We start from the raw sequence: 11,906 nt of genomic DNA, 5'->3' as shown, positions 1-11,906 counted from the left end.
GCCAGAGGTCTGTGGTTAGTTTCTATTTGTCAAAGTAATTACTCTTAACATGACTACAAGATTCAAAGGCAGCCACTAGAGCTTGTTGTAAAGCACCTTGACCTTTCCTGCCTTTAGGAAAAACAGGAGGAGCTTTCCTCCTGCTTTTAGCAAAGTGTCTGTGAACATCAATGTCTCCTCTCTGTTTTTCTGTTATTCCAGCTGGAACAGTGAATAGTGAATAACTCTGAATTCAGAGGCTCACCCTGGAAATCACTCAGCTTTCCCCTTTCCTTTCCCTCACCCTCCCACTCTGCGAGAAGGGAATGCCCTGCTCCCTGCCAAAACCACCCTGTGACCCCAACCCACCTGTGGCTTCACACAGCCCCACACAGCCCCAACCCAACTTGCTCTTCCCTGGGAGGCAGAAGATGTGTGATGCTTCTGCAGCCAACCCACCCTGATGGACCTTTTCTTCCCATCCTGGCCAAGCTGCAAGCTTGTGCAGAATATTTGGACATTAACCCAGCAGGAAAGGGAGGGAATGGGGACGTGCTCCTGGAGGACGGCTGTCCACTGGAAAGGGGTCCAAAGGAGGCCAGAGAGAAGAGGCCACGGTACAGGTGGTCTTGGGAAAGGTCTGGAAGGCTGAGGAAGGACCCTGCTGCTTTGGGGAGCACAGAAGATTTGGGGGGAGAGGAAGGTCTGGCAGCCGTTTCTGAATGAGAGGCTACTGGAGGGATCTTTGGCTGCGCACGTGCACAGCAAATACTGCTTCAGAGGCCCCTGGATCCTGTGTCAGCCCCCGCCGCAGAGCCCTGAGCCCACCCCGGCGTTGTCTGGGCTTGACAGTACATTTTGCAGCTGCATTGCCGTGCTGAGGAGGATGGGGGATGGCGACACCCCATCCCACAGACAGCCTGGAGAAGGAAGATCAAGGCGAGGAGAGCCCCGCTGCCAGCACCCCCTGGGGAACAGGGTTTTGGCTGCAGCACCTCCAGCGATGCAGAACTCCATGGCAGAGGTGAAACCCATTCCGTGCTGAGGAATGATCCTGACAGCTGCAGGTCTGGCAAGCGGAGGGGCCAGGGGCACCAAAAGGCACGTGGAGATCTCTGTAGTGCACCAGGAGGTCTTCAGTTTGAGAAAGTGTTTTAAACCACCGCCTTGAGTCTTTACCGGCCTTCAGGCTACCGAAACATGGAGTTTCCTTTGTCTTAGTGCCCCCTCCTGTCGGCTGTGCAGAACTCACTTCGGACAGCAGCTCTCAGAAAAGAAATAAGAAGTAACTGAGCAAGATTGGTCCCCCTGGGAAAGTCACTCGGGGCTCAGCTGGCGAAGGAGCCACTTGTGCATGGGAAGGGGAGGGGAGGCTTTTTATTTGCAGACTGTTTTTTTTTTTTTTTAATTCATACCTTATTCACTTTAGAAAGCAAGCAGAGCTAGGAGCAGCAAATGAGGAAATGGTTCCACCAGGGAGCCGTGCCGCAGCTGTGGGAGGGGATGGGTGGCCACGGTGGGCTCAGGGCAGCCGCTCTGTCCTCCTTTTGGGGCAGGGGAGGTGCCACCGAGAAGCCCCGGGCACTGGGGATGCTCCTGGGCAGGTGTGCAGGTTCTTCCTCCTTTTTTGAGAGCAAGCTGTGGAAGTGAAGGAGCTAGAAACAGAAACAGAGGGCAAAATTCATTGCTCGTTTACCTTTAGGATTTGCAGTTTGTAGGGAACTACTTGCACACTCCTCCAATCTTCATTTACTCTTTTACTGAATATACATATTTCTTTACTCATACAAAGTTCCCAAAGCGTTTTCCCTTCTAAAGATAATGTAGAAGAAAGAGAATAAAAATAATCTACAGAAGTTGTCTTTTAGCAGCAGAAGCACCTGTTCTACTTTTGCACAGCTGAGACACGGAAGGAAATACAAGATGTCTTCATCCGTGTTTTTTTTCCACAGAAAGACGGGTTTGGATATAAGGCCATTAAGCTTATCTGAAGAATAACACACTGAACTTGAATAACTGATGTACGTTCAAGTTGAAAAAAATCCTTGTGCAAAAATGTCAAAATCCCCAAAGGGATATTTTTCATCCAGAATTACTCAGCTTTCTCTTAAAAGAATTTCTAGCTTGTCAAAATAATCTGAGATTGATATGAGTGTGTGCAGTGCAGTTCAGGTGGCCCCATGTGTCACTGCAGCCTCTGCTCTCACACAAATAGTTTTTGCCTTAATGTGAAGGAGGGCTCTGCTTGGGCGTGAGTGGGTTTGGGGTGCTGGGCAACCCCGTGGCAAACTGCTCTAGCACCAAGCCTTCCTGAGAGGTGAGGGAGCAGGAGAAGGTGAGCAGGAAGGACTGAGAAAGGTAGAGAAAGGAGAAGAAGGAGGTGAAGACAAAGTCCAGTCTCAAATCCAAGAGCTGACCATGGATTGTGCCAATGCATGGGACAATCTGATGGACAAGCCCACTGTAGGATGGACAGTCCCAATGCAGAAGGTGGTACCCAGGGATGAGGCTGCCCCAGGAGGGGACAGTCTGAGGAATGAGGACATCCCAGAAGGAAGGTCCAATAATGTACAGTAATTAGGGAAAGTCCCAGTGGCTGAGGACAGTGCAGACAGATGAGATGGTCCCAAGGGAAACAGATCCAGGGGCTGAGACCTCCATGGGTAGGGACAGTCTGAGCAGATGTCCAGATACCAGTCCCACAGCCACACAGCTCGACCTCCCTGCTCTCACCTTGGGCCTCAGGACCTCAGCCCCATGGGTACCCCCAATTGTTCTCCATCCCCTAACCCTGGAGTGGGGCAGCAGGTCACCCCTGAGTCCCCCAACTGCAACCTGACCTCCGTGGGGTCTTCAAGAGGCCAAACCCTTTGCAGGCCCTTCGGATCTTTCCACACTCCGCTCAGTCTGGTCCTGGACAGGGTTGGGATGTGAACAGGTCCTGTGGAGAGCATCTGCAGGCAGCTGGAAGAACTGCTCTGGTGTCCTGCTGGCACCCCAGCACTCCTCCAGCACCCCACGCATTCACCAAGCTCCCTGTCCATCCTACAGAACCTTCTCCACAGCCAGAGTGCTCTCTGCTCCCCTGTTCCAGAGCCCCAGGGTCGAAGTAGACTATTTAAGAGATCTCAGGAGCTGGTTTCTCTTCTGCTGTCCTAATCCTGTTTCTCATGAGCACTTATTGCCCCTCACCCAAAAAGCAGGGGCTCATCGACAACCAGTTCTCCAGTGACACAACAGCACTCTCAGAGAGATGAGGGGGAAAAGTGCTTTGTTTTGGCCCTGCTTCTCAACCAGCCCAATGCAGAGCCTCAGGCACGGGTGCTGGAGCTGAGTTTTTGGGTGAGGGCGTCTCATATGGCTGCAAAGATGGAGACAGGGGGCAGCAGGAACCTCCTCAGCCTCCATCTCCAAGTGGAAGATGTCTGTTCCCCTTCTCCGGCAGCCTCACCACAGAGACCTGAGCAGAGTCCTTGGAAGCCCAGCCCTCCCATGCTGCGGGCTCTTCCTCTGAGGGTGTGCATGAGGGAAAAGAGGCAGCAGAGGGTGCCTGGCGCAGGCTGCAGCCCCTACAGGGCCACCGCAGCACTCGGGCTCCCCTTGCTCCCACCTAAATGATAAAGCTTTCGCCTGAACAGGGGCTTGAACCCTGGACCCTCAGATTAAAAGTCTGATGCTCTCCCAACTGAGCTATCCAGGCTCACATTTGGGATTTTGGGTGATGCTCAGAACAGCCCGGTGAGGCCCCTGTGTCCTTGTGCCACCAGGGTGATGAGATGGGGACTTGCTGCTACCACCAGGCTGACCCCAGAGCCCCTCTCCCTGCCCCTGCCCCTGCCCCGGGACGCTCAGCCCTGGGCAGGGAAGGGGCAGCTCCGCGGGGCAGCTCCGGTGTGGGGCTGGCTGAAGGCAGGACGGGCAGCGCCTGACCTGGGGGAGAGACGGGGCTGGGGACTGGGCACGTCCTGGGGCTCCTGCTTCTGAGAGCAGTGGCCTGGAGCAGCCTCTGCCCCATGCCAGTGCCTGGCTCCGCTCTCCCCGTGCAGCAGCAGCCCCGAAGCCTGCGCCCCAGCACCACCAGCTCCTCGCCCCACACAGGGATGGGCCCGCGGAGCCACGGATCCCGGGACACACTGCAAAGGCCAAGCACGGCCTCCTCCAGCTCTGCCCCTTCTCCTGGCACCGCGGGATGCCCGAGGGCAGCCGTGGATCCTCTGAGGGAGGCAGGGGGGGAGCAGGGCCCGAGGCAAGGCCCGGAGCGCACGGCCTCCGCCGCGCTGCTGTGATCGTATAGTGGTCAGTACTCTGCGCTGTGGCCGCAGCGACCTCGGTTCGACTCCGAGTCACAGCAATGGTTTTGCAGAGATCCCGGTGCACAGGGGGCTGCCCTGGCATGGCCCCAGCCCAGCGTCACCCTCTGGAGGCACGTGGCGGTCACCGTCCCCGCACACAGCTCAGGCACCGTGAGGCCATGGGTTGAGCCCCCAGGTCTGCTCACACCCGCGGGCAGGGCTCCGGGCATGCAGAGAGTCCATGGCATGTCCGCAAGGCTGGGCCTTCGTCCCTCCCCGTCCCTCCTCCCCATCACGGCCAGCCCCTTGCAGCTCTCCCCTCCCCTGCGGCCCGAGCGCCTCTGCCTGGACCTGCGTAAAATATAAAAGGCTGTTTGCTTGGCGACGTCCGGAGGGAAGCCCAGCCAAGCTGGCCATGGGGAGGACGGGCGCTGGGTTTGCGCTGCTGACGCTGCTGCTGCTCCCGCAGCCCGCGTCCCAGTTCTGGCTCTTCAATGTCCTCTTCCCACCCACCTCCACCCCAGAGGCACCCCCGACCAACAGCACGCCGCCCGTGGTGCTCGGTAAGGTCACATCTGCCCGGCCCCAGCCCGCCCGCCCGGGTGCTGGTGGTGAGGCCGGGGCACTTTGCAGTCTCTGCCCAACTTATCAGAGACCCCAGCATGGCCGAGGGGGGGTCAGGGCTTGCTCTGCTCGGGGAGGGGTCTGCTGGCAGAGGCACGGGGGGCTGCAGCTCCCCACTGCTGTTCCAACGGGATGGGATCTACCACCCCTTGCTCCCCTGCCGTCTGCCCCAGCCCCGTGCTTGCTGCTGCTCCCCAGTGATGGTTGCTCCATCCCCTAATGCTCCAGGAGGGTGCCTGTCTCACATCAGACCACCCTGCCAGGGCGTTGGCGATACCAGAGGTGCACGGAGAGGCAGAAGAGGTTGGGGCACCACCTAGGGACGTGGGGATGGAGCACCAGTCCCGCTGCCTGGCCAGGGCTGCTTGCAAACACCTCCTGGTGGTGCACGGCTGTGGCCAGCCTTCCTGTGCCCCCTGTGCCGTCTCTGGGGACTTGGCATGGGATTTTGCCACAGGACCTGTTCTGAGCAGAGGGGTTATTTTTCTCTCTCTCTCTCTCTCTCTCTTTTTTTTTTTAATCAAACGGAGTTTCCCTTTTAAAAAGAGAAGAGAAAAAGCAGAACGTCTGAAGGCTGACCCTTTGAACACCCGTGCCCATGGAGTTCTGCATGTGCCAGGGCAACCCGCGCTGAGCACCACAGCCTGGCAGGGGCGGCCGTGCCCCCAGCCTCTGGCACGGCGTGGTTGGAGGGACAGTGCCTGGAGCCTCGGTGGCCAGGAGGCCCCAGTGGCTGTCACCACGTAGAGCAGGGGGTGGCGTGGCACCGTCCCCTCTTCTCAGGATGGCCTGCAGCAACAAGAGCATCTCCACAACGCTCTTGCACCTGGCTGCAGCTTGCTCAGACCCCCATGCAGCCCCAGTCCAAGCCCCCCCAGGACCTCCCTTTCTCCCCATCCCAGCAGCAGGGGTTCCTGGCTCTGCCCTGCGCCCCCAGCACTAGCCTCACCCCTGCCCTGTGCCCAAGCCATGGTGCTGGGGTGGTCGGGACACCATGGGCGTGCAGCCCATCCCCCTGGGCCAGGCGTCCCAGAAACCCCCAGTGCCCTTGGGACCCACGATAACCCCTCCGCCCCCACAGGAGCTCCCTTAATAATTACCTAATGTCCTCTCCGAGGCGAGGCAGAGCTCAGGACTACGCACACTGGGGCTGCTGGCTGCCCCGGGGGATGGGGGGGAGAAGGGGCAGCAGGAGGAGGGTAAATAGCTGCCCCCAGCACCCTTGAGGGGGCAGTCCCCCATGGGACTGGGGGTGACCACCTGCCCCAGGAGCTGCCACCCGCTCTGCTCGCTCCCTGGGCAGGTCCAGCAGTCCTCTGCCCGCCCCATCCCACGCCTGGGGTCTCCTCCACCAGCATCCACTTGTGTACGGGGAAGGATGTGCTGACCCTCACCCTGCTTTAAAGGCAGGATTAGACCTTCCCCGTATCCACAGGGAGCCTCCACAAGGGTGAAGGAGCCATGAAGCAGGTTGAGCAAGGCAACCAGCAGATCCCATTCCCCCCTTGCATGGGACGAGGCTTTTGGATGTCCCTGCATCCCTGGGAAAGCTGTGCCATGCCGTGGAGCTGTGGCTGTGGTGGGTGGGATGAGGCTGGAGCATCTCTGGGCGAGGTTGACCTTGCACCCCGCCGCAGGGACACTGCTACGGCTCTCTCAAACCCGTGTCCTTGACACAGTTGGGGACCTGCTAGGGCTGCCGGGTTCACTCAGCACCCGGCGCTCCCATCCCACCAGCCTGGCAGCCACTGTCCCCTGTGGTCCCTTCACTTCTCATCCTTGTCCAGTGCTTTGGGGGAGGTCTCAGATCCTGCATGCTATCCGGGAGCAATCTCCATAGTGAGCGTCCCCTGTCCCTGCCAGGGAACCGCAGCGCAGGTCCCAGAGGCAGGGCCCTGGTCACATGTGGCAGGCAGTGAACTTGGTTAAAACGGGGTTGTGTTTACCGTATGTGATATTTGCACTGAATTCCCACAGGGAGCGGTTCCGAACCATTTCAGAGACCTTGTTCAGCCTACATGGAGGGTTTAAAGTTCAGGAAAACAGTGTGTGGGCCTTGGGCATCAGCACTGGGACAACTTTCACCCTGGACACCTCCCCAGGGCCTCTGCTACCCTGGGCAAACCGATGGGTGTGATTTGTAGGGCAGGGGACACGGTGGGGCTGGGCAGCCCCAAGGAGCTCCGGCTCTATCCCTGTGGCTGCAGAGAGGAGAGGAGCATGGAAAGGCAGCCATGCAGGGGGAGATGCACCAGGCTGCTTCATGCTGGTGTATCTCCTCACGCTTGGGTGGGCGCTGGGTGGTGGCGGCAGCTCTTGGCTGGGTGTCGCAGCGCAGAGCGCACGTGGTGGGGAGAGGCAGCTCAGTGGTCCCCAGGGACGTGCTTTTAGCACGGTGCCACCACTTTTGTGCTCACCCCGCATCTCCAAGTGCCCTCAGATGCGTTGTGCTTGGCAGGGACCAGGGCCTGGGCAGGCTGTTTTCCGTGGGTGCTGCCTCCAACAGCATCCCACAGCAGGTCCAGGTCCCCGGGTGTCCCCAGCCAGGCAGCCCCAGGGGAGGATGGAGGCTAGGGAAGCATGGGACCAGGCAGCCCCACAGAGATGGGGTCTAGCTGGCCCTGGTCTCTTTCTGTGGTGCCTGCAGTGCCCGGGTGTCTTGGGAACCAGCTGGAAGCCAAGCTGGACAAGCCAGATGTGGTGAACTGGATGTGCTACCGCAAAACTGAGGACTATTTCACCATCTGGCTCAACCTCAACACATTCCTGCCAGTGGGAGTTGACTGCTGGATCGATAACACCAGGTACCGCTCACCCCCATCCCGGGAGGTCCCCAGGGAAATGACCTACCAGGGATCTCCCTCCCCTCTCCTCCCTCTCTGGCCTTGACCCAGCACACACACAGAAACACGGGAGCACCGTCCTGCCTGGACCGTGCATTCTGAACACAGCTCTCACCGGTGCTTTCCAAATGCCTGCCCCTTTTCCACATCCCCACCACGTGCTCGTGCCAGCCAGGCCGTCCTCAGCACCTCCTAGAGATGCTGCCACCCTGCCCATGGCAGCAGGGCCAGAGAGACACTGCAGCCTGCTCCACGGAGCTTCCTGCCCAAATACAGGAGCCCAGAGCGACATGGGGACACTGGCTCAGCACCAGTCCATGTCCCCATCCACACAAGACTTGGAAACAGGCCCCTGGGGCCAAGCTGCCACCTGGTGATCTCTACCCTGTCCCCCACGGACACGGCCCTGCTCCTATCTTCTGTCCTGTCCCTGCAGGGTGGTGTACAACCGAACCTCTCGGAAAATGTCCAATGCCCCTGGGGTGCACATCCGTGTACCTGGCTTCGGCAAGACCTATTCTGTGGAATACCTGGACCAGAGCAAACTGGCAGGTGAGAGGAGCCAGCTTCGTGGAGAGGCACAGGGTGTCCAGGGCTCCCAAACACCCTCCAGCAGAGGAGTCTCCACGCTCACAAGGTTCATCCCAGCCTGGTTCTGCAGAGCTGATGGAGCCCAGGTCACCCAGGCGTGAGGGACGCTGACCCCAGGGACACATTCCCTTCCCACTCCGAGTGCCTTGACCCCAGTGCGTCATGCTTCCAGGACACACACAGCCACTATCTCTGACCGGAACAATCGAGCTTATCAAAGGGAATTCTGGCTGTGAATAGGATCAGGGTGGAAAAAGTATAACAGGAGAAGACCGTAGACCTAATTCCCATCTGTTCTCTCTCTGCAGGTTACCTGCACACCCTGGTGCAGAACCTGGTGAACAACGGCTACGTGAGGGACCAGACGGTTCGGGCAGCGCCCTATGACTGGAGGGTCGGGCCCCGTAAGTCTAGGGTTGTGACCAGGTCACGCATGCGGGGAGGGAGGCAGGATGGCTCTCGGTGAGCAGGCCAGCACGCTGACAGGAGTAGGGGGATGCTTCAGCATGGAGGAACCCCTGGACAGGGCTGGCTGGCTGTGTCAATGAGCACTTGGCCACCAGCAGCACTCTAACGTGAATGTGCCTGGTGGCACTTCTGGTGGCTGTGTCCACACTTCTCTCCAGCTGGGGCTCTTGGGGTCAGCCCTGTGGCCATGACTGAGCTGCCCACGAGTTGGTGCCTCTCTTGCCCACAGAGGAGCAACCTGAATACTTCCAGAACCTGAAGGCGCTGATAGAGGAGATGCACGATGAGTACCAGCAGCGTGTCTTCCTCATTGCGCACAGCATGGGCAACCTCAACGTCCTCTACTTCTTGCTACAGCAGAGACAAGCCTGGAAAGATCAGTACATCGGGGGCTTCATCTCCCTGGGTGCGCCCTGGGGAGGGTCCGTCAAGCCCCTGCGTGTCCTGGCATCTGGTGAGTGATTTCTCGTGTGCAGAGACTTCTTTGTTTTCTTTCTCTCCTGCAGAAATGGAAGGGTGGCAGTGAGCAGGGACCAGACACTGCGGTGGAAGAGGTGGGGGACAAACAGCCGGGGGCTAGGGGTGCTCCTTGAACCCAGAACTGCCCATCCTCGGCAAGAAAATGCTTCAGACACAAATTGTGGGGCCAGGGAAGCAGTCTGGAGAGCTCACCCTCTTCTCGCTGCCTCCGCAGACATCCACACTGCCTCCGATGGTGCAGGATTGTGAGGCAGATCGACCTTTGCTCCTAGCTGTACGACCCTTCTGTAGCAGAGGACACGGAGGCCACTGAAGGGACCCTCGCACTGTCCTGCACCACTTGCTGGCATCTCCCCATGTATCAGAGCCCATCCCCCATAAGCTTTTTTTCAGGCTTTAAACTCCCTTCACCCAGTTCCTCTTTAGCTTCTTTTCAGTCCAGAAAGCCACAATCAATTGCCTAATGCTGACAGCCCAAATATCTACAAGTCACAAGCTGAGACTCCAAAATGCAAGGAATTTATTTAAAATCATGTGCTTGAAAATTTTAACATCTGACCCCTTGCATCATTCTTAGTTGTTACACAGTCCAGAGAATTTTTTTTAAGGTCATCTAAGATCGTTGCACGGTCTTAGGACTCCAGACACACCAAAAACACCCAGGCTTGCAGGAGGCAATGCAGGTTGCCCACCTGCTATCAGCCCCCTTGGGCTCAGGTCACCCATGCGTGGAGGTGTAGGGCTTGCAGGGAAAGCCCAGGGCTGGGTTGGTCAGTGCCACCATACCTCCAGGTTTGTCTACACTAAGCCCCTTCTTCAGCTGGAGGGTTAAAGCCCGAGAGAAGAGTTTTGGTGTTTGTTCTGGATATTGACAGCCTTGCCACAGTAGGTGCATGCTGTGAGTCTAGAGTGGCTGAGAGGTGGCAAACCTTGGGCAAACGCCGAGTATGTTAGGCAGTATGTAGGGATCCATCGTGTCCTGCACATGCACTGCACGTGCTCCCTCTGACACCCTGGAGAGATGCAGAAATGCAGGGAAGAGCCCTGCCGAGGAATGAGGAGAAGACACACTGTTGTGAACACTGTTGGCCCCTCTCACCCTTACTTTGGTACTTTTCTTCTCCCTGTTTCTGATGAGTCCTTATGTCCTGCAGGTGATAATCAGGGCATCCCACTTATGTCCAATATCAAGCTGCGTGAAGAGCAGCGCATGACCACCACCAGCCCCTGGATGTTCCCAACAAGCCTGGCCTGGCCTGAGGACCACATTTTCATCTCCACACCCTCCTACAATTACACCTACCGGGACTACAAGCAGTTCTTCACCGATGTCAACTTGGAGGATGGCTGGTACATGTGGGAGGACATGAAGGACTTGCTGAAGGGCTTACCCCCTCCTGGTGTGGACACATATTGCCTCTATGGCACAGGCTATCCCACCGTGGAAACTTACATATATGATGAGCATTTCCCTTATGAGGACCCCGTGGACATGATTTATGGGGATGGGGATGACACTGTCAACAGACGCAGTTCAGAGCTGTGCAAGCGGTGGCGCAACCAGCAGAAGCAGAAAGTCCATATCCAGGAGCTGCGAGGCATTGATCACCTCAATATGGTCTTCAGCAACCTGACGTTGAGCTCCATCAATGAAATACTGTTGGGGAGCTTGCAGGTCGGGGCTGGCACCAAGGAGCAGGGAGAGCTGGGGCAGATGGGTGCTGTGAGATCCAGCCCGGAGGTAGGGAGGAGGGGGAAGAACTGAAGGAGATGGTGGCCAGCTTCCCTCCATGCTGGTATCCACCAGAAGCTGGCGTGCAGGGGGGCAAAGGACTCAGAGTTGGGTATCTATGAGAAGGAGCAAGACCAACAGCTCGGGTGGATGGGCTGGCACCCACTTCCACTCTGATTGTTTTTTTGTTTTGGGAACGGTGATTAATTACACTTCAGAGGCTTGTCACTTCCCACTAGCGGATGGATAATTAACCGCGCTGCCAGCTCATTAACATCACACTCGTGGATTATGCTGTGTGTGCAAGCCCTCATCGCTAGCAAGCTATCTTTAGACACTTCAGACCGTGGTGCCGTAGCCTTTGTCCACGCAGGACGGTGCCTTGCCAGGGTCTGTGAGCAGCCGTGTAGCACGGGTGGGCTCGCGGTGCCGGGGCAGCCATCGGGGTGGGCACGGGCAGGAGGACGGGCACGGCTTGCAGGAGAGCCCCCGCCAGCCTCCGGCATGCAGGCAACGAGCTGGGCCCCCAGTGCAAGACCGGCTTAGAATCAGCAGATCTACCAAATAATAAATATACCTGGCTTCTACACCTTGAGCCGCCTTCGTGTGGTATTTTGCAGCTCGGCTCCGCTAGTGCGACTGGGTGATAACCAACGTGTAGCTGAAACTCCGTGGTGAGCAGCGATGGGATGCAAGGGAAGGGCTCAAAGCTGCATCTGGGGAAGTTCAGGCGTGGTCCTGGGATAAAGTTCTTCCCCAAGAGTGTGGTTGGGCGCTGGAACAAGCTCCCCAGGGAAGCAGCCACGGCCCCAGGCTTGTCAGTGTTGAAGAAGCGTTTGGACAACGCTCTCAGACACATGGGCTGGCTCCTAGGTGGCCCTGTGCTGAGCCCAGAGG

General features: G+C 57.9%; 1 protein-coding gene across 1 annotated transcript; it reads left to right on the top strand.

The window, feature by feature from the left end:
- Positions 1-4,601: 4,601 nt before the first annotated feature.
- LCAT (lecithin-cholesterol acyltransferase) lies at positions 4,602-11,604 on the top strand. Its single transcript, XM_080552589.1, has 6 exons — positions 4,602-4,834; positions 7,543-7,699; positions 8,175-8,290; positions 8,638-8,733; positions 9,027-9,251; positions 10,432-11,604. Exons 1-6 carry the CDS (start codon positions 4,687-4,689, stop codon positions 11,040-11,042), a joined length of 1,353 nt encoding a protein of 450 aa, XP_080408715.1. The 5' UTR covers positions 4,602-4,686; the 3' UTR covers positions 11,043-11,604.
- Positions 11,605-11,906: the final 302 nt, after the last annotated feature.

The sequence above is a fragment of the Anser brachyrhynchus genome, assembly GCF_964034855.1.
Source record: "Anser brachyrhynchus genome assembly, chromosome: 12".
In the NCBI taxonomy this organism is placed as follows: domain Eukaryota; kingdom Metazoa; phylum Chordata; class Aves; order Anseriformes; family Anatidae; genus Anser; species Anser brachyrhynchus.
The sequence above is the reverse complement of the archived record's forward strand: the minus strand, read 5'-3'. Positions and strand labels throughout refer to the sequence as shown.

Coding starts and splice junctions, on each gene's coding strand:
- LCAT (XM_080552589.1), top strand. CDS start 4,687: ATGGGGAGGACGGGCGCTGGGTTTGCGCTGCTGACGCTGCTGCTGCTC. Junction 7,700..8,174: donor TGCTGGATCGATAACACCAG/GTACCGCTCACC, acceptor CTGTCCCTGCAG/GGTGGTGTACAACCGAACCT. Junction 9,252..10,431: donor CCTGCGTGTCCTGGCATCTG/GTGAGTGATTTC, acceptor TATGTCCTGCAG/GTGATAATCAGGGCATCCCA.